Here is a 21,156-nt window from a genome sequence, read left to right as displayed (position 1 = left end):
TGTATCCGTACATCCACTTGACTCATGCCGAGGTGGACAGACATTTAATTATCAAAGGAAAGAACGAATACAATATCAATAAAATAATACAAGTAAATAATTATAAATAAAGTCAAACTAAACAAATTACGATAATACTGATTAAATATGGATTTGCAATCGTTCAGCATGTCAGCTGACCCGTTGGGCTTTCCCATACTACCTGGATTTGATTTGAACATTCCTGCAATCTTGCAACATCTTTCATGGCTTCAAGATCATCGAACGTATCATCATTAAACAGTTTTCGGTGGTCCTTCCACACCAATCAAGTGATAAATCAAGGTAAATGATCTCTTGGCCGCTACGCCAAAATGTTGACCAACCTTTGGTTTAGGGCTGAACCTGACTGATATCCCCAACATAACCTGGGACATGGATGGGAGACAGGATCAGAATGCATGATGGAGTGAATATCTCAGCAGCAGTGACTGTGGAATGCTCACTATGCAAAATAACCACCTCATCTGGATGAGTGATACATATTTTCGCTTTACGACTGATGAAATGACTTGCATTAGACAAATCTTGTCTTTCTCTAGGGACCACTGAGGATGATTTGAAGAAGAATTATGGCAGAGCGCATATCCATTTGGTCTCCTTCTTAGATGGAAATCTGGCCGCTGTGGTCATCCCCCAGATGTTGCGCAATCTCTACCAGCGTGTCAATCAACTCGTCGGCCCCGTCGTCCTGCAGTCGACGGGCTGGGGCTCCGAGCATCAGTTATACCGAGGTCAGATCAGGGATTACTTTTGGACGATATCGGGCAAGTCGAGATGCTGGTACGGTAGGGATCGGAGCTGCTGGTGCTGGACATGACGAAGCAAGTCAAATGCCGTTCAGGATGGCTGGAGGCGCACGCGAAGAGGAAGCTGCCGCCCACTGATAGTCTGCCCCATGACAAGATCGTTCTTCCTTATCCGACGCGCGAGAACCAGAGCCCACGCGGCCCGAAGCATGGTTGTGAAAGTGATTCCGGCTGGGGCGGTTGGGACCGTGCATAGACCTATTGGGAGATCCTTAAGAGCCCCTTGGCCTACTTGCATCGGCATATCATAAAACTGATGCTGCGGATTGCCGCCTATCTGGGTCAATGGCACGTTCCATTCAGCTCAGCATGCCCAGCCGCAGCTCTCCTGGTGATTTCGAGCACATGTTTGGACTTTCTGATTACGGAGGCCAGATCGAGCAGATCTACTACGGCAGGATATCACTAGCACCATGGCAGTGGACAGTGTATACAGAATATTTAGTCTTTTTTGTCATGCCATCCGCCGAAACCCGGCATCTGTTACTAACCCTCCTAACCCTAAGAGTTGCACGAACCATTGAATCACGTAAGAACTCTCCAAGACAGTCGCATACAGAAGATAAATTCATAGTCACTGCACCAAAGAATCCCAAACGGCAGTTTGGGAGAGCTTGACTTGAATGATATCCCCAGTATAAATTGCTGTATTATGGTAAATAGCAGCTGTCGCCGTAAGATCATCAACCACATATCCGTCCCCCCCCCCTCCCTCCTCATGGAAATGATAAGTTCACCACAAATTGACAAGACAACGCTTTCCCCGCGGAGAGAGCAAAAAGTAAGAAATCTGGTCCATGTCCGACACGGACATGCTTCCATCGATGCGAGCCTGTGGAAAGACCCGGAAGAATCGAGCGGTGGCCAGACGGATCTCGGTGCGCGCCAAATGGACGCCCAAGCATGTTCGTGCGCCGCCGCCGAATGCCATGAAAGCGTCCTTCATTGCTTTGGTTGGCTGCTCCCATCGGGTCGGATTGAAGCTGATACCATGTTAGCGGTGAGTTCTGCGCCGGTTGACACGATAGATATAGGGAGAGAGAGAAATACCATTCGGGTGCTGGGAACACATCAGGATCCCGATGCAGGGTGTAAGCTTGAGTCGTAATTACCGTGCCGGCTGGAATCCAGACACCAGCCAGTGTCACATCCTGGGCCGAAACACGGGGCAGACCCGACGGAACGCCGGAAAAGAGGCGCAGGGTCTCGTTGATGACCTGGCCGAGATAGACCAGTCTTCGGAGATGGTGGTCGTCAAAGGCCTCGGGCAGCGTGGCCAGCTCTTGCAACAGTCGGGCCCGGATGGCCTCATCTCGACAGACGGACCAGACCAGATAGGTCATGGTGTTGGCGGTGGTGTCACTGCCGGCGATAATGAAGCTGATGGCCTCGTCGATGATACTTCGATCGGAGAGCCCGCCCTTGTCTGGGTCAAAGAGCTTGGTGAACAGAGCCTCGGTGCGGTTTTCGCCCGCGGCCATGAGTTGTTTGTAGCGCTGGACTGATTCCGCGGCGTACTGCTCCATGCGCTGCCCAGCCTTGGCCGACTGGTGAAAGTATGGGAGCGGGATTACGTCGGCCAGGCTGACTATTCGTGGAAATGCGACTCGGACGCCTTCGGTCGCTGAAATGGATTCGAGATCCCGGCAGTATTGATTTTTCTAGTAGGGAGAATGGATTTCATGTTAGATATGAGGCTTTAACACGCCATATTACGGGGAAAACAAACCCGGCCCTGCTCCAGCATCCGGAAGGAATCCCCAAAGGAAAGCTCCCCGATAATATCGGTAGCCATGAAAATCCACCACTGAAAGACATCGACGACGCCGTGACGGTCCATCTGCCGTTCCATCTGCTGGAGGGCGAGCTGCACGCGGGCATCGATAAGGGGATGCGATTTGCGCAGCTCGGCATCGGAGATTGGGGAGGACAATAATCGTCGACGGGTGGAATGAAACTTGACGTCGCTGGTGTTGAAGAGGTTCTCGATGTCATGCCGGGTTAGGTCGCGGTACCAGGATGACTTCAGGAAGCTGGTTCCAATTCGATGGACTTCCTTGACTGCGGCCAGGTCGGCAACGTCCACTTCTCCTGGGCCGACACGAACTACGGGGCCTGATGGTGATCCAAGGTTATTAGAGGGCCTAGCCGGATAGAACGGTGCGGCTTACCGTACTGCCGGTGAAGATCATGAACGTACTTCATCCGATTGCCCCGGAGCCAGTGAGACTTGAGGACGATGTCGGTCCATTTGGTGAACCATGGTCCTGGAATGGGGGATAGTGGATCAGACCACCATCGACGAAGGGCCTAACAATCGGCCAGTCAGCTCTCGAATGCATCACAAGGGGGAGGGGGAGGTGTTTACCAGAAAGGTTAATAGAGCAACAGGCACTGCCCAGTAGAGGAACCCCATCAGTGCACCTGGTCTGGGCTGAGGTGCAAACTACGTAGTGGATGGTGAATTCCCCAGACGAGGAGGATTGAAAAATCCGGACGGGGCGAGTTACCACTTCAAGTGTCCTGTGATCTTACAGATTTGACGCATGGCTCTCGTTACCGGGCTCATGCATGGGCTACATAAAACAGAGGACGCCAGGTCCCTTGCTTTAACACAGACCGACAATCAACATGACCTTTCCACATGCGAGCTAGAGAAGAGATTGAAGTACGCGCAGGGGAAAGGGCATCCTACAATTGATCACACACAGGGTACATGACAGCCACTGCACCAGAAATGGCGAATCAACATCTTGGTTAACCTTGATATCCCAACAGTATATGTAATCGTCTACATTATGATCTATCATCTACCACACATTGTGGGATTTGATCTCTTCCAGGCTCGTGACCTGCACCTCGCTGGGCAAGGAGGCAATAGACCCATCCCCTGACTGATGGAAAAACCGGTCCCGGGCAGCTAGGAGATCGAACTTGCCCGTAGATGTCTTGGGAACCTCCTCGGTCCCACCCAGATTCCGCAGCAGGCTGGGCAGTTTATGAGATGGCAGCCGGGATCTCAAGTCGACCCTCAACGCTTCCAGGGTCAGCGACGACTCGGCACCTCGACACCGAACCAATGCCGCCGTTCGATTTGCCGTCGAGGCATCGGGCACGCCCAGCGCGTAGGCCTCACTCACGTACGGGAGGGCCATCAAGGCTTCTTCGATCTCCATCGTCAAGATTCGATGCTGGAAGAAGCGGAAGACATTGAGGGAGACACGGCCGTCGATGATGTAGTGCCCCCCCCTCCACGTGTCCGAGATCGCCGGTCTTGTAGTAACCCTCGTCGTCAAAGGCGTCGCGAGTCGCGTCGATATCTCCGATGTACCGTTGAAACACTAGGGGGCTTCGAATGCGGATCTCGCCGTGGTCCCCCTCACTCAGCTTGACCGACACGCCCGGTAACGGCTTTCCGATCACGCGCTAGGTAACAATCCGTCAGTCGGGCGACGCGGGGTCGGCGCATAATTCAACTCGTCGACGAGGTCATCGTCCGTCTCATGGGTTCGACTGGTCGCGATACTGAATTCGGTCGCGGCATAGTTCACCCCGATGGAGCGACCGCCCAGCAGCTTGCCCCAGAACCGCTTGACCTCGGGGGTGAGCGCCCCGGAATCACTCTTGGCCAGCCGCAGTCGACGGACTCCGTCCTCAAAGGGCATCCGGGTAGACGGGGGCTGGTGCCCCAGCTGGTCGTCGTAGAATTGCTTCATCTGTGTCCACATCAGCGACTGGCAGATGAGGAAGGCGACGGCGGGACCCTGTCGCAGGCGATGCCAGAGCCACTCCGGCGTCGCTCCCTGCGTTTTTATCTCGGTGCACACCCCGGCCAGGATGGCCGCCGTCAGGTTGCGCAGACCCCCGGACCAGTAGAACGCCCGATAGGTGAGATAGACAGCGTCGGGACCCAGTAGCTCCGGGAGACCGTCAGCGATAATGATAACACCACAGTACGAGCGCTCACGAATCAAAACAGCCGCCTCGCCAGCGGCGAGGATAGCGAAGAAGGCGACAATGAATTCATAGCTTGACGGGGCAATGACCGCGATGTAGGCGCCCTGGTCACTGGCGCCTTCGTCCCCGACGGCGGGCCGACACAAATGACTCCAAATTTGCTCCCGCAAGCCGAGGACATCGTGGAGAAATCATCCATGTCGAATCTCCCCGTACCCATCGGGATCTCGAACAACGCATCGGCTGGACGTGTTAGTAGCGCGCACCACGGTCTGGAAAACCGGGTCGTCGGGGAATCTGGGGGTCGTGATGATCGTCATGGTGACTAGTTGGCAAAAGCAAGAGAAGTTGGTGATGGTTTAGGCGTCCATCAACACAATATGTAGGGGTACGCCAGGGATGGACGAGCTGATGACACCCCGGGGACCCATTCTCCGGCCTTGTTCGCCAGTCCTGGAAGTGTCGGTGTGCATGGTCAGAAACGCGATTTGGGCCCAAGACTCCCAGCCTGACCTGTGGGTAATCTCTGCATCTCAGTTGGGACAATCTTTGTCTCTTGCAGGTAGAAGATCTCTATATCTTGCGGATAATCTGTCTCTCACAGGTAAAGTGTGTCTACATCTCGTCAATAATCTTGTAATAATGGAATTTATTCTCGCATCGCGCAGTCAGCGCTCGATGTATATAGCTAGATATTTGCCTCGACATGGCAAGACGATGGATGACATGTGTATTTCAGGTAGGATACGGAAGTACGAAGGATGCTTTCGTCAGCGGGAAGCATGGTCAAGGGAGAAGATCCACCGGAAGTCGTGCGTATGTTCGGGAGGGAGAGAGAGGGAGAGGAGAGAGGGGAGGAGAGGGGTGGAGATCGTCGGGTGCCAAGGCCGCGGCACATTCCGATGTACGTACGTCTGCTTGGCTCGTGCCGAGGATCTATTCAAACTTCAGAGATAAAATATAATAATAGATTAAGGTAAAGATAAAGTAAAAAGACCAAAGACCGGAAACACGATAGAAGTAAAGTAAAAAGACAAGAAACACAACCAATATTCTTAAAGGCATGAAGAGATAACCTGAAGCATGCTGTGGACAGGATCAGACATTCCAGAGTGGACACCCACGTCAACGGCGTTGCTGTGGAATGTGGTTACAAGATATCGAACTCATGGATGATATCAACCGAGGTGGGAGAGATGATGGAACATCTCTTCTCTCATTTACAGGTGGGATCTGGTACGGATGGTCTGTATATGTAAAGTCATGTTTCTATTCCGGGGTGCGGGAAATAGTGGAGACTCAACCGTCAACAGGTTTCTGGGATTACTCTGTAGTTTTGAGTATTCGGATAATTTAGTATGATCATGATGATTATCATTATTCTCATTATACTTGAATGGTAGTGACATGAACATGATCATTGGGTTATGGTTATTATTATTTGGATGATCTTCTCATATAGAGTCAACCAGACCTATAGAATGGCCACCCCCTGAATCCTCTTGGGTGGATGTCGATCCGTAGGAATTTTGATTCCCCTATATTCAGAACAAACAGAAAGAAAGAACTCAAATCAAAGGAAAGTCAAGCAAAGTAAAGAAAGTCAGAATAAAAGAATAAAATCAGAGGAGAATGAGAAAGACGAAGAGAGCCGTGGGAATCAATAAGAGTCCCGTGCCATTCATGCCTCAGTCATAATCCTCGGTCGATCTTCCCTTCAGCGGATCTTCTTCTTTCTTTCTTTCTCCTCTCTCTCTCCTCTGTCTTTCTCTCCTTCTTCTCTCTATCTTTCTCTCCCTCTTTCCTCCTCTTCTTCTTTTCTCTTCTCACACTCCTTCTTCGTTCCTTCTCTCTCTCTTCTATACTCTGTCACTCCCTTTTCTTCTCTCTCTCTCTCTCTCTTTCTCTTTTGCTCTCTCTTTCCCTCTCTTTCTCCCCCCCCTGTTTGTCCCTTCAATCCGACGGTCTCCACCCTGCAAGCAATCCACCCCTGCAGAAACACTGGGAAAAAGCAAGAGTGCTTCACGTTCCCTCCAAACAACTCCTCTCTCTTCTTCCTTCTCTCCACCTTCCCTCCTGTGATCCATCAATCTCACCCCTCTCGATCCCTCCATTGTCGCATCGCCGTTTCATCGCACTTCGGGGCACCCACGCCTTCCTCCTCCCTATTGCGCCCGACTCTCTCTGCGCCCTCTCTCCGCCACTGCTCTGATCCCGCTGTCAACTCCTCGGTTATTGCCCCTGGACGCACCTCGCCGTTGCCACCATGAGCGCCTCCCAACAGTCTGCGTTCGCTAACCCCTATGCCACCTCCATGACCATGGCCCCGCCAGGTATGTTGCCCCGTCCACTACCTTTGTCCCCTCCCCGTATGCTTCATCTCCCGCTCGTTTCAAGTGTCGTCCGGGTCTTTCCCCTAGGATCAGACCTTATTTGGCCTCGTGCACCCGTCCGACTTCTTCTTTCTTTTTTTTCCCCTTCCTTCCTTTCTTTGATTTCCCCTATTTCTACTTCGTACTGACCCAGTTGTCCCTCAAGCGTCCCCCCAATTGCCTGTCAACCTGGGTTCCAATAACCCCTTTCGAAACCGTGCCCTGTCGCCCGCCAGTTCCGCCAACTCGGGTTCCCGACCGGAGCGCCCAACCTCCACCAACCCCTTCTTGGACGATACCGACCCCTTGTCGCCCCAGTCCGCCCCCGTTGGTGTCACCCCCTTCTCCCCCGTCGACCGGCCCGACATGACTGGCAACACGCGCGAGCTCTTTGTAGGTCTTCCCCCCGTGGCACGCGCTCCCAAACCCCCTTCCCTAGCTAACCGTCAATGCGATCGATTCAGGCGAACCTCTCCCTCAACCCCACTCCCCCCCAGCCCGCGCAACAACCCACGGGCTTCCGTCAGGCGCCGCCCCGGCCGAATAATCCCCCACACAAGTCCTCAAGCACCCGGGCGCCCCCCTCGAGGGAACGCGCTGAACGCCGCCGGCCCAAGGATCCCCTTGACATCTTTGCCGACCCCCCCAAGACCAGCAGTGGCAAACCCCGCGGGGACCGTGAGCGCCGCCCGCGTCGCAACTCCGAGTCCTCCGTCATCGACCGGGCCTCGAAGCTGCTCGACACGGAAGATGATCAGCGCCGACGGGAGCGCCGGCGTCGCGAACGCGAGGCCCGTCACGGCAAGTCGCGCTCTAAGAAGGCCCATTACCAGCTGGATATCATCGATAAACTGGATGTGACCAGCATCTACGGAACCGGAAGTACGTACTCCTTCAAGTCAAAGAAAGAATCCACACTAACCAATGCAGTGTTTCATCACGACGGCCCCTTCGATGCCTGTAACCCCAGCCGCAATCGCAAGGGCCTGCGGGCCGCCCCCATGCAGGCCTTCCCCAAGGACTCGAGCAACATGGCTCTGGGTGGCGCCGGACCGAACAACGAAAAGATCGACCTCAACCTGTTCAACGGCACCACGCAGGAGGGTTACAACGACTTCGCCTCCACGGGCGTCTCCAGTCGCCCCGCCGAGGGCGGCAGTTTTGACCCGAAATCCCGCATCGAACCCGTCCACGGACCCAACAGCATGGGTCTGGGGACCAGTACCTTCCTCGAAGGGGCCCCCGCCAGCAAACTGGCTATGCAGCGGCGCGCGAGCGAGAATGAGAATCAGATCGTCGGGGGCATGTCCAACGGCGGCGGTGGGCTGCAGCGCAAGAAGAGTCTGGCGCAACGTCTCCGTGGCATCAACCGGGCCCCGAGCGGCCGCGTGGTCTCGCCCGAGGCTTCCTACACCGTGGCCGCCGGTTCCGCCGCCCCTGGATCGGCCCGCGGCAATGACAAGAATCCCTTCTATCAGGACTACGACGATGCGTATGAGAAGAAGGGCGCGCAGATCGCCGAAGGCCCGACTGAGCTGAAGCGGTCCCAGTCAGCTGGCTCGGACAAAGGGGCCGGACTGGAACGGCGCCACACGAACGAGCCCACCCGGTCCTACACCACCACGTTCGAGGAGGGCAAAACCGGCGGTGCGGCCGGAGGCGGCTTCCTCAACCGCATGAAGAGTTTGCGGAAGCCCCGTCCCGAACGACGGGTGACGGACGAATGAGCGGGGACATAAGAAATTCTATATTGGCGGATAGATGAACCGATCGAGCGGCGTGGAATCAGAGAAACCTTTCCGAGAGCGAGCCTCCGCCCAGGACCTGCATAGAGGCCCCCACCAGGCGGCGCATCAGACAGCGATGCTCTTTCTTTCTCCCGAGGATGATGGGATGATTCGTTCGGAGTGCAGGACCCTCCAGACAATCACACGTTGAGCAGTCTGGTTCGATGGATCATATGACAAACCGCACGGAACGCACGGGGGCACAGGCGTTGGCTGGTGGATTTGCGCGGACCGGATGGGAATGGATGGCTTTTGTTACGTTACTCTTACTCCTTGTATGCATTTTAGTTTTATGCACCTGATTATCAGAATCGAGTAAATGCCGCATTTGCATTGTATCATTTTGCGTATCTACCTAAGCGAACGAATTTTGATAAATCCATAGACTTTGTAATTTGTATTTCTCCGAGAGTGGCAGTAGCAGTAACAAACAGATGGTACACACATCATCTATCCAAGATTATATCACGATGACCTTTTGGTTCTTCTTCCACATTGATATCATAAGTAGGTATGCAGTAAGTAGGTAGGGTAGTATAACAGCAAAAACAGTGCAGAATAAGCAGTGACAACGCCGAAAAAGCAAAAAACCAAAACAGAAAGACAAAGGCAGGAGAAAGCATGGCTCGCGCATCACGAAAACATAAACGTGGATGATAATATGATAGTAAGATGGACATGCGTGGTTGGTGGGTTTCTTGGTTGTTGATGGGAGGGTAGTCACTTAGTGGGATGGAAGGAGGAGAGAGGGTAGGTAGTCTATCATTCAGTTATGGATGAACGAAAGATATGGTTGGAGAAGAGTAAGGAAGCGATGATTCCTTCCAGATGGGAGAGACGGTGTGGAAGAAAAGATAGAGAAGAAGAGAAAAAAAGAAAGAAAGAAAGAGTCTACGCGCGCAGCTGAGTCCGCGATCTATACGGATCAGGGGCAGCGACGCCGGCTCTGCGGTTGGAGAGGGGTTTCGGGCGGGAGAGGGTGTATCTGTTATTTATCGTTAGTATGGCTTTATATGATATTTGTGCAGTATGATGGGTGCAAGGAGATTGTATATGTGGAAGGAGGGAAGGAAAACATACTTGGCAAAAGCCCTCGAGAGAGCCTTCTTCGCAGACACCTTCTGCGAGCCGATAAACGATTCAACCGTCACGGCGATGGCGCGGTCGATGTCCTGCGCGGAGCAGTACTCTGATAGACGCATTTTGCAGAAGGATTCTGCGATACGCATGATTGCTTCGAGGTGGCGGACCTGTTGGTGTGTTAGTTAGTACTTATTATGAAAGGGATATATCAGGAAGGACTGGAGGAGGGGCATACAGTAATCGGGTAGGCCCCCGTAGCCAACGACTCCCTCCGCATATCAGCGAACAAACGAGCGACCTTATCCTGATCGATCTGGTAGAGCTTGGGGTGGCAGCGTTCGCGCGCATAGAGGATATACTTGCGCAGCAGCTCCTGGGGGATTTCGCCCTCCTTTTCCTCGTTCTGCTTGCGGGCGGACTCCTCGCGCTGGGCGACCTCTTCGGGGCGCAGAGGCAGCCGCACGCCGTGGTTGTCGACGCGGTAGCCCTCGTCGTCGATGCGGTCGCCGTCGGCGTTGATGGGGTGGCCTTGCTGGTCGTAGATGGGGCGGGCGGGGTTCGCGCGGTGGTGGGATTCGACGACGAAGTTGGCAAGGCGCTCGTCTTCCTCGGGGTTGACCATGTCGCGGACGACGCAGAGGATGTCGAAACGGGAGAGGATGGGCTCGGTGAGCTGGACGTTCTCTGAGAAGGGCGCGGTGCTGTTGTAGCGCCCGCCCGTGGGGTTCGCGGCGGCGACGACGGCGCAGCGGGCCTGGAGGGTCGTGACGATGCCGGCTTTGGAGATGGAGATGGTCTGCTGTTCCATGGCTTCGTGGATGGAGGTGCGGTCTTGGTCGTTCATCTTGTCGAATTCGTCGATGAGGCATGTGCCGCGATCGGCGAGCACGAGGGCGCCGCCTTCGAGGGTCCACTCGCTGGTGAGCGGGTCGCGGCGCACGCTGGCTGTGAGACCGACGGCCGAGGCACCTTGGCCTGTGGCGAAGACGGCGCGGTGGGCTGTCTTCTCGACGTACTTGAGGATCTGAGACTTGGCGGTACCGGGGTCACCGAGGAGGAGCACGTTGATGTCGCCGCGGATGGACATCTTGCCCTGGGCTTCCTTGGGGACACCGCCGAAGAGGGACAGCGCGACGGCCGTTTTGACGTCCTCGTGTCCGTAGATGCTGGGCGCCACGGACCGCACGATCTTGTCGACGATGTCCGGGTCGCGGGACAGCGCGCGGATCTCGCGCTCGTCCTCCTCCGTCATGCGGAACCCGGCGAGCTGGTCGTGCGACTTGACGACGTGGTTCGCCTCGATGATGGTGGCGAACACGGGGAATCCGTTCTTGTTGTTGAGCTGCGCGTCGTAGCTGTTGCGGTAGATGCCTGTGACCTCGATCTCGTCGCCGGGCTTGGCCGAGTCGATCAGGTCCGCCAGCAGGATCACCTCCCGCTGTCGCGGGAGACGTCCCGCGGGGACGGTTCCCGGTGACTCCTGCAGCGTGAGCTTCTGGTAGTTGCGGTAGACGGTCTTCTCCACGCTGATGTTAAAGGGGCCCTTGGACTGGCAATTCTGGCAGTAGGCGATCTTGACCTCCTGCCCGCCTTCCTGCTGGAAGGGACCCAGCGTGATGTTGCACTTCGCGCAGATGAACATCACGTATTTGAGTTGCGGGAACACGCCGCTGCGCCGGGTGACCACGCCGCCCACGCGGATCAGGCAGTTCAGGTGCGACTGTCGCAGCTGGCGCAGGGTGTAGGAGATGGGAAGGTCGATGATGCGGACGTGGATCTCGTTGTGGATGTCGTGGTACTGCGGATAGTGGAAGAGCGTCACGTCCAGGGCGACCTGGTCGAAGACCTTGAGCATCTCGGTCGGCTCGTTGGCGAGGAAGTAGGACAGAGCGGCCTTGGTGCTGGCCAGATGCTCGTAGGAGACTTCCAGCGAGGCCGAGTTGACCTCACCGAGCGTCTTGATCTTGTTACCGTAGACGGAGCTACCGGCCTCGTCCGTGAACTCGGTCAGGAACGCCTTGAACTCGCGGTAGATGGAGCGCAGCACCTGCGACTGCGTGACCCAGTCGGTGATGTTGGCGGCCTTGACGTCGGAAAGCTCTTCGAGGGTCAGCTCCTCCAGGCCGTCGTCTCCCATCTCAACATCTTCCCGATCCTCGTCGTAGTGGTGACGCCGCCGGCGAGGCTGTCGGGTCAGGTCAATGTCTCCGTCCTCGTCGTCTTGCAGGAACGCCGCCGGCATGCGACGACGTCGTTCGAGTTCTCGATCGCGCCGGCCCATGCGCGCTTCCAGCTGACGCCGGGCCCCAAGGTCCATTTCTTCCTGGTCGTCGTCGTCGTCAATGTACTCTCCCCGGTAGTGATCATCTTCCCCGTCTCGGTAGTCTCTTTCGAAGTTGTCTGCAAACAGATCGATGCCATCCTCATCCTCTGCCAATTCCTCAATGTCGTCGATATCTCCCAGCATCTCTGCCTCCTCATCACGTTCGTTGTCCTCATCGTCGAAGGGGAGCATAGGAGGGGAAGAAGGGGGGGCTATCAACGGGCGTTAGTCGACTCCCTTCGTCTAAGAGTGGTGGACAGACGATGAAATACGTACGACTCGAAGGAGGGGCAACCGAAGAGGTCTCATCATCGGGCTCTCTGGATCTCTTGCGGCGATTTAAATTCCCTAGCCCGCGATTGGCGGCGGAATTGCTGGGACGAAGTGGTGAACTGCAGGGATCATCATCAGTAAGGGTGGATAAAATTGAGCCATAACCAGAGCATCAACCTGAGACATACCTCATTGTGACAGGAATCCAATCTCACAGTGGGGGGGGGAGGGGTTGTGAAAATGGATGGTGTGGGTGGTCAGGGTTTCCGAGGAGATTGAAGATAGAGATCGGAGAGTCGAGTGAGATGGAAAGATTGAAAGGGAGAACTGGATGCAATTTCGGCTTGGCGGGAAACGCGTCCAGGCGCGACTTCACGCGTCGCTCAACCGTGAACCAATTAAACCCCAATGTGGTTAGCCTTCTACAAACCAGACAAACAGTCGCGGCGCGCGTTATCTCCGTTGGATCGATTGGAGGTATCGTCGTTGCTTCATGCTCGTGGCGATTATCGGAATCGCTATCATTGCGTTCTTTGGGATTATCTTTTATCTTTTTTCTAGTCGCTTCAACTACTTCTATCAGCCGTCATCATGAGCCCTCCAGAAAATGTCGACCCGCCTTCCGGCGCTGAACTGCTGAAGAACGGGCATGCTGGGAAACGCCGGGAGAGTGTTGGATCGCAAACCTCCCAGACCGCGAAAGAGTGAGTACACCGTCTTGTACAGTCCTGTTATTATCTTTGCCAACATTGAGGATGAATTATATGAGTATGGGTAATAACTAACATTCTCCAAGATTCATCGAGAGCCAAATGCAGCTGGAGCACGACGCCCGCGAAGTCCTGCCATATGTACAACACCTGATATCCAAGCGCACCAAGAAATAAGGGAAGCTAATGTGATACTTACAGTCCTTCGATTCCTGCTCTCAACCCCTAGGCCCTCTCCGGCAAGTCCTCTTTGCCTGCCTCACATGCAACCCGCCTCCCGCGACGCCCGACGCGCCACACACCGCAGCCGGTGTCTGCTACTCCTGCTCCATCTCCTGTCACGGCGAACACACGCTCGTGGAACTTTTCAGCAAACGCGACTTCGTCTGCGATTGTGGGACAACCCGGTTTCCCCCGTCTTCTCCATGCACCTTGCGCAGCGACCCCAATACTGGCCGGAAAGGCGTGCACTCGCAAGAGGCGCGCCCGGGCAATCGTTACAACAGAAACTTCCAGAATCGATTCTGTGGATGCGGCGAAGACTACAATGCGCAACAGGAGAACGGCACCATGTTCCAGTGTCTGGGTTTGGGGAGCGCGGAAACGGGCGGCTGTGGCGAGGACTGGTGGCATCCCGAGTGTCTGATCGGACTTCCGCGGGACTGGTACAAGGATGCGAAGAGGGAGGATGTGAAGAAGGAGGGCGTTGAGAAGGAGGATGGTGACAAAGAGGGTGAGAAGGGCTCTGACAATGACGATGAGGACGAGGAGACGCCACTCCCTCCAGGGTTTCCCGGTGAAGACGAGTTTGAGACCTTCTTGTGTTACAAATGTGTCGACGCGAATCCCTGGCTGAAGCGCTACGCCGGGACAGCAGGATTTCTGCCGCCGATTTACAAAGACGGCGACTTCGCTAAGCCTGCGCAGGAGTCCCAATCCACGACAGAGCCGAATATTTCCAAAAAGCGCAAGGCAGAAGAGGGTGGGGAAGAAGACAAAACCAGCCATGGTGGCAGCGAACCGTCCGCCAAACGGGCCAAAGAAGACACCCCCAGTGAGCCCGTTCCTTCTAGGTCCCACCCAGAGCCGACAACGACCGACCCTTCATCCACAAAGCCCAAGCACGAGTCTCTCCCCACCTCAGCGCCATCAGGCACTTTCTCCCTCTTCATGAAAGAAGACTTCCGCGAGCATTTCTGCCGCTGCCGCGACTGCTACCCGCACCTAGCGCAGCACATCCAGCTCCGGGAGGAAGAAGAGACATACGAGCCGCCTCTCTCGGAAACCGGGGACGAGGCCGACGGAGCGCGCAGCACGGGGACGGGCAGTCTGCTGGACCGCGGCGAGGCAGCGCTGAGCAACATGGACCGAGTGCGGGCGATTGAAGGCGCGATGGTGTACAACCACCTCCGCGACAAGGTCAAGGAATTTCTGACGCCCTTTGCGGAGTCGGGCACGGCGGTGGGGGCGGAGGACATCAAGGCCTACTTTGAGAAACTGCGGGGTGATGAGCAGCCTATGCGGGAGGCCGCGGGGCAGGCGTCTGGGGGAGGGGGACCGGGAGCGAACAACGATAAGGACGAGGAGGATGGACGCCGGGAGCAAAGTGGTTAGTGGATTTGATTTCCAGTGTCTGCAAGTGGCTTACGATTTCTTTAGGGTTTTGATTGGCTTTCTATGATGCTTCGCTGGGAAATACGCTCTTTGTTTTCTTCTTGCTTTCTTAATTCTTAAAGTCCAGGCGCATAGGTGATCGAGGGGGATATTACATACCTGTTACTATCTACTATAGTCCATTCAATACCGATTCAACGTTTTCACACCTGTCTCACAACAAGACAGATAAGGCTCCTACAATCAAACGCTTCCCTTCATGTATCCCTTCCCCATAGTACCCCCACTCTGCCAATCTCAACGATACGAACGAACCCCCAAGCGCGTCTAAGCCCAGCTAGGCGATCAGACATCAGTCATGTATTTCCCTTATCATAGACGTCAGACCGACTCCAGCCGCAGGGTCACCAGCGGAGAAAGACAGACCCTCTCTATCAATTCATTTAGCCTAAGACCACACGTCCACCAATCAGTTGTATAATTATATACTTGTTTCCCCTCGTCGGATCTGGTTTGGGACGGACTAGTCGATGATCGACATAGCAGAGTTGATGTTGACGGAGGGGTATTGTCTACAAAGATAACGATCAAATCCGCGTGTTATCCAACCCATATATATACAATTTTGTTTGCGAGAACAGATACTTTATACTCCGTCGTCTCTCTAACCTCGTACCTCGTGTGATGTGTCAGAAAAATCCAACCACAAAAAGCACGTCTCACCGACTGTCAGATAAATCGTCCGGCGCGGGGACCCAGTCCCCACCAGGGGGCGTCACCAACTTCAGAATCCATCCAATCCGGATCCACCGGTTCGTTTTTGTTGAATTGATTCGGACGAAAGAAGATCGGGGGGGGGGAGCAGATGGAAGAAAAGAGCGAGGAGGGGGAACTAGTTTCAGATCGTTTAGGGGAATGTAGCACCTGCTGTGCCACTTTTGGACGAGTGGCCGTGCGAGTATTTAATCTATAATATTATTTCTTTATTATTATTTGGGGAGAGAGAATTGAAATGCGCGATTAATCTTGTTTTGATCGCGTTACCTGGGTAGTAGTCTGTCTTGATGGAGTACGACATCTGTAGAGGTTTATATGGGGTAATCAAGGAGAATGCAGGTCAACCACTAGGCAGACATTTTCCAGTAACTTAATATTCTAGTGTTCAGTATTATAGAATTTTACAAATTTACAATCTTACAATTCTATCCAGAGGTAGATAATGAAAGGCGGTAGATTAAGTTGAGAAACTTGAGACTGACAAGTGGATCATGTTCCAGTCGTGAGATTGTATTACTGATTCTTGAGACCGGAGATTTCATTCTCAGAATCAATCGTTTCATCTTATATCTCTACATCTATTTATATCAAGATATATGCCTGGTATGTTATGTCTTGATATTCTTGTCAATTGGCATGGTTCACTCGATTAACTAGTGACTGGACTAGTTCTTGACACCGGTTTCTCTCCGCTCTTCGTCTTTTCTCCTATTTCTCTTTCTTCTTTTCTTCTTTTCTCTTTCTTCGAGTACTATCTATCCAACAAATCCGCTATTTCGACTCTGCCTGTGCCGCCTAGAACAGCCCGAGCGATATACCTCTGACCGATTATCTAGTGGCTACCGTGGCTCCGGCCAGTCCTTTACTGGATCGTCCCGCAAGCCGATCGTCGATCGACCCGGGCCTCGTTCTGGCTCCTCAACCACCACCTCCGACCTCTCCGCCCCGGTCGGATATTCTCTCCTCTCTCTTCTCTCCTTCCACCTTCTCACTCTCCTAGTTTTTTTTCCAATTCAATTCTATTCTATCTGTCTTTGACGCTATCCTTCGATTGACCCCTCCCCCTTTCCTATCCTTCCAGCACCAGTGTCCGGGTCTTTCCCCTCCTCCTCCTCCCCCCCTCCTCTTCCCCCCGCACCCTTCGTCATGGTGCGGTTACCATTACCGCACCGGTTGAGCTCCCACCTGAGCGCGAGGAGTACCCATACGACTCCGGGTCAGAGTAGGAGTACTAGCCCCATGAGACCCGCTGATTCCAAGCCTCTCCTTCTCCGCGTCTCGGTATTACAGGTGAGTGACCGCGTTTTCTCCCCCCGTCCACCTCTCTACTTCCGTCGCCGTCCCTAACGTCTTGGTTTTTGATAGGGGAGAAATTTAGCCGCCAAAGATCGAGGCGGAACAAGTGATCCGGTACGTGCCATCCCGCTGCAGATTGGAACCCGACTGAGAGACGATATCAATAGTACCTTGTTGCCACGTTAGGAGACTCGAGGCAGTCGACCCCCACGATCTATAAAACCCTGAACCCGGAATGGAACGTCACCTTCGAAATGCCGGTCATCGGCGTGCCCCTGCTGGAGTGTATCTGTTGGGACCACGACCGGTTCGGCAAGGATTACCTGGGCGAATTCGATATTCCACTGGAGGATATTTTCGCCAACGGCGAGGTGCAACAACAGGTGGGTGGTCAGCCCCACGGTCCGCTTGGGTGTGAGACTGGATGTCGTGTTGTTTAGTGCTGATCCGTCCCCCGCAGCCGATGTGGTATACCCTCACTTCGAAGCGGAAATCTACCAGGAAGAACAGGAAGAAGGATAGCAACATCTCCGGGGAGATCCTGCTGCAATTTTCGCTATTCGACTCGTCCAACCCCGATGCGCCCCCGAACGAGACCTACAACAAGTTCAAGAACCTGGTGCGCTCTGGCGAGGAGGAGGACGACTTCCCCCAGATCCCGGGGAACGTGTTGAGCAGCGCCGACCAAGACGAGCCGTCGTCGGACGAGAACGACGATCCGGATAAAAAGGAGGTGGTCGAGAAACGGCGGAAGCGGCTGCGTTTGGCTCGACTAAAACGCAAGTCGCTGGCGCAGCGAGCATACCAATTCTCAGGACAGGGCAACGGAGTGCAAGGCATGGTGTTCATGGAGATTGTGAAGGTCACCGATCTTCCCCCGGAACGAAACGGTATGGTGGTCGCCCTAGTCCCGCCGCGAAATCCCCCTCACTAACGAATATCACTACGTCTCGCCAGTGACCCGCACGTCCTTTGACATGGATCCATTTGTTGTCACCTCACTGGGGCGCAAGACGCTTCGAACCCCGGTCATCCGTCACAATCTCAACCCCGTGTACCACGAGAAGATGGTATTCCAGGTCATGAAGCACGAACAGGCGTACACGATGAGCTTCACCGTCATGGATCGCGACAAGTTCTCCAACAACGACTTCGTCGCCTCGGCGAACTTTCCGCTCCAGACCCTGATCAAGTCTGCGCCGGACGCCGACGCGAACACCGGGCTCTATCATTTTTTGAATCCCTCCCTGGATCCAAATCATGATGACGCATTGTCCAACAATGCGGCCGGGATTAAGATCGGGATCAGCCCGTCGCCGTCATCGAGCGGCCGGTCGAAGGTGGTCAAGCCTGCCACGATAAGCTCGCGGAGTTCCACCACTTCCCTGCAGGCCACGCAGGACACGCCTGCGCCCACGTCATCCCCGTTGCTGGCGCCTTCGTCGACCGCGACGGATACGGACAGCGGGGCATCGTCTCCGGTAGCCTCTTCGGTGCCGACCACCATCACCTCGGAAGGTCCCATCATGGCCCCCTTGGAAGACGAAGGTCTCCGGCTCTATCGGATCCCGCTGGTGCTGAAGAACAAAGAGCGATGGGAGGATAAGCACTCCCCCGAGCTGGTGGTCAAAGCGAAGTATATGCCGTACCGCGCCCTCCGCCAGCAGTTCTGGCGGCTCATGCTCAACCAATATGACGCCGACGACAGCGGCCGGATCGACAAGGTCGAACTGACGACGATGCTCGACACCCTCGGTTCAACACTGAAGGAGTCGACCATCGACAGTTTCTTCGAACGATTCAGCGCGGAGAACCAGCCCAGCGACACGATGGATCTCACGTTCGACCAAGTGGTGATGTGCCTCGAGGATACCCTGCAGGCCCTGCAGCGGATCCCCAAGCCCATCGGGAAACAACTCCTCCAGACCTCCTCCGCCGGCAGCCAGGATAGCGACGAGCCATCGAGCGGCGACGACGATCTGAACGTAGACCCGTTGGGGATTTCAGTCTCGACGATCCCAGGTGACGAGGAGACGCTCCCCCAGAGAAAGGTAGCCGTGCCTGGAATCACGGCTGAGGAAGCATCCTCATCGAACGACGACCTCCACCCGGACGATCTCGGCGACGAGCGCGGCGAAGAACACGTCGTCGAAATCCTCGAATGCCCACTGTGCCACCAGCCGCGGCTGTCGAAGCGATCCGACGCGGACATCATCACGCATATCGCCACCTGCGCGAGCCGCGACTGGCGGCAGGTCGACAACCTCGTCATGGGTGGCTTTGTCACGTCCAGTCAGGCTCAGCGGAAGTGGTATACGAAAGTCATCACCAAGATCTCCTACGGTGGTTACCGGCTCGGTGCCAACTCGGCCAACATCCTGGTCCAGGATCGGATTACGGGGCAGATTAACGAGGAACGGATGAGTGTCTACGTGCGGCTCGGGATCCGGTTATTGTATAAGGGCTTGAAGAGCCGGGATATGGAGAAGAAGCGAAGTAAGTTTTTCGTGGGGACCCGCAATAGAAGAGAGAGAGAGAGAGAGAGAGAGAGAGAGAGAGAGAGAGAGAGAGAGAGAGAGACTGACTGACTGACCCTCATAGTCCGTAAAATCTTAAAGTCCCTCAGTATCAAGCAGGGCCGGAAATACGACGATCCTGATTCAGCCAGTCAGATTGAAGACTTCATCAACTTCCATCAGCTCAACATGGACGAGGTCCTACACCCGATCGAATACTTCAAGACCTTCAACGAATTCTTCTACCGGGAGCTCAAGCCAGATGCACGGCCATGCTCGGGCCCCAATGAGCCCGGGATCGTCGTTTCGCCAGCCGACTGCCGATCCGTCGTGTTCGACCGCATGAGCGAAGCGACCGGCATTTGGGTCAAAGGCCGGGAGTTCTCCATCGAGAGACTCCTCGGCGACGCCTACCCGGAGGACGCCAAGCGCTACAAGAACGGAGCGTTGGGCATCTTCCGCCTGGCACCGCAGGACTACCATCGCTTCCACATCCCCGTCGACGGCGTGATGGGGACGCCCAAGACGATCGAGGGCGAATACTACACGGTCAACCCGATGGCCATCCGGTCCGCACTGGACGTGTACGGCGAGAACGTGCGGATCCTGGTGCCCATCGACTCGCCCGTCTACGGCCGCGTGATGGTCGTCTGCGTGGGCGCCATGATGGTGGGCAGCACGGTGATCACCGCCCAGGCGGGCGACAAGGTATCGCGAGGCGACGAACTCGGGTACTTCAAATTCGGCGGGAGTACGCTTCTCGTTCTGTTCGAGGAAGACCGGGTGAAGTTTGACAAGGATCTGGTGGACAATTCCAAGGGTCCTCTAGAGACATTGGTAAGTACTTTCGTCCCCCACATACCCCTTACCGACGTGCATGCGTCTGGCGCCATCCACTTCTAACGCAAATCCCCCAGATCCGAGTCGGCATGTCAGTAGGCCACAGCCCCGACGTCCCCCAATTCGAACCCGACATGCCGAAGAAGCCCGAAAACGTAACGCTGGAGGAAATGCAAGCCGCCCAGCGTCGGATCGAAGGTAGCCTAGCCCCCCATGTGGAGCATGAGCAGGAGCAGTAAGCAAGCATTGCATCTCGAGGGATAATTATCTGTCGAATTTTTCCAGCGGTCTTGTCTTGGTCTGCATGGCCCCTTTTGTTTCTAGCGTTTGCTTTCTGTTTCCCTAGCGATCTATTCGCACATAAATCTTTGCTACGTGTTCGAAGATGTGGTTTTGGTTTCACATGTATACAGGAGATATAGGTAATATATGCTAGGATGGACATACGATTAGGTACCTGAAGTCGAAAAGGAGTGGTGGCTATTTTGGATTATTAGTCTGGGGTATAGGACTTTCATCATATAGCCGTATCAATTCATACGTTAATATTTACCACCAACACTACCAATCGTCATATCATCCACCATCTATTACTTACTATATCGCAAAGTATCCCCCCAATAAAGGAGAAACATAATGCAATGCACTGCATTATCCCGTCTGACTAATCCTCCATCACCGAAAACAGTCTAGCGGCAAGTCCCGCACCACGCGCCACGACCAAAACAAGCGCGTGCCGCCCGAACCACCAAAGTCCCAT

The 21,156-nt window shown here is 54.7% G+C and overlaps 7 protein-coding genes across 7 annotated transcripts; 3 read left to right on the top strand and 4 right to left on the bottom strand.

Moving 5' to 3' along the window:
• Positions 1-1,581: 1,581 nt before the first annotated feature.
• Positions 1,582-3,264, bottom strand: BDW47DRAFT_134526 (cytochrome P450; the record flags this gene model as incomplete). Its single annotated transcript, XM_024818112.1, has 5 exons — positions 1,582-1,831; positions 1,899-2,509; positions 2,578-2,963; positions 3,020-3,158; positions 3,217-3,264. 5 exons carry the CDS (start codon positions 3,262-3,264, stop codon positions 1,582-1,584), a joined length of 1,434 nt encoding a protein of 477 aa, XP_024674674.1.
• A 345-nt stretch (positions 3,265-3,609) lies between these two features.
• Positions 3,610-4,188, bottom strand: BDW47DRAFT_81079 (uncharacterized protein). The gene has a single exon (XM_024819910.1). The coding sequence runs from the start codon at positions 4,022-4,024 to the stop codon at positions 3,659-3,661; it is 366 nt and encodes a 121-aa protein (XP_024674673.1). The 5' UTR covers positions 4,025-4,188; the 3' UTR covers positions 3,610-3,658.
• Positions 4,189-6,688: 2,500 nt separating this feature from the next.
• On the top strand, positions 6,689-9,297 carry BDW47DRAFT_100612 (Pal1 family protein). Its single transcript, XM_024811479.1, has 4 exons — positions 6,689-7,138; positions 7,344-7,570; positions 7,642-8,059; positions 8,108-9,297. The coding sequence occupies exons 1-4, from the start codon at positions 7,072-7,074 to the stop codon at positions 8,902-8,904; spliced, it is 1,509 nt and encodes a 502-aa protein (XP_024674672.1). The 5' UTR covers positions 6,689-7,071; the 3' UTR covers positions 8,905-9,297.
• A 62-nt stretch (positions 9,298-9,359) lies between these two features.
• BDW47DRAFT_81047 (uncharacterized protein) lies at positions 9,360-9,749 on the bottom strand. Its single transcript, XM_024819909.1, has one exon. It carries the CDS (start codon positions 9,642-9,644, stop codon positions 9,411-9,413), a length of 234 nt encoding a protein of 77 aa, XP_024674671.1. The 5' UTR covers positions 9,645-9,749; the 3' UTR covers positions 9,360-9,410.
• On the bottom strand, positions 9,750-12,910 carry BDW47DRAFT_134524 (MCM DNA helicase complex subunit MCM2). Its single transcript, XM_024818111.1, has 5 exons — positions 12,832-12,910; positions 12,647-12,762; positions 10,283-12,582; positions 10,045-10,214; positions 9,750-9,949 (listed from the first exon to the last, which is right to left on the bottom strand). The coding sequence occupies exons 1-5, from the start codon at positions 12,834-12,836 to the stop codon at positions 9,856-9,858; spliced, it is 2,685 nt and encodes an 894-aa protein (XP_024674670.1). The 5' UTR covers positions 12,837-12,910; the 3' UTR covers positions 9,750-9,855.
• A 249-nt stretch (positions 12,911-13,159) lies between these two features.
• BDW47DRAFT_134520 (putative metaphase-anaphase transition protein (Mlo2)) lies at positions 13,160-14,967 on the top strand (the record flags this gene model as incomplete). Its single annotated transcript, XM_024818110.1, has 3 exons — positions 13,160-13,347; positions 13,440-13,494; positions 13,555-14,967. Exons 1-3 carry the CDS (start codon positions 13,235-13,237, stop codon positions 14,965-14,967), a joined length of 1,581 nt encoding a protein of 526 aa, XP_024674669.1. The 5' UTR covers positions 13,160-13,234.
• Positions 14,968-16,266: 1,299 nt separating this feature from the next.
• Positions 16,267-20,942, top strand: BDW47DRAFT_100606 (putative phosphatidylserine decarboxylase Psd2). Its single transcript, XM_024811478.1, has 7 exons — positions 16,267-17,034; positions 17,110-17,154; positions 17,208-17,423; positions 17,501-17,930; positions 17,998-19,536; positions 19,642-20,393; positions 20,474-20,942. The coding sequence occupies exons 1-7, from the start codon at positions 16,891-16,893 to the stop codon at positions 20,633-20,635; spliced, it is 3,288 nt and encodes a 1,095-aa protein (XP_024674668.1). The 5' UTR covers positions 16,267-16,890; the 3' UTR covers positions 20,636-20,942.
• Positions 20,943-21,156: the final 214 nt, after the last annotated feature.

Source organism: Aspergillus candidus (assembly GCF_002847045.1).
Source record: "Aspergillus candidus strain CBS 102.13 unplaced genomic scaffold BDW47scaffold_7, whole genome shotgun sequence".
In the NCBI taxonomy this organism is placed as follows: domain Eukaryota; kingdom Fungi; phylum Ascomycota; class Eurotiomycetes; order Eurotiales; family Aspergillaceae; genus Aspergillus; species Aspergillus candidus.
The sequence above is the reverse complement of the archived record's forward strand: the minus strand, read 5'-3'. Positions and strand labels throughout refer to the sequence as shown.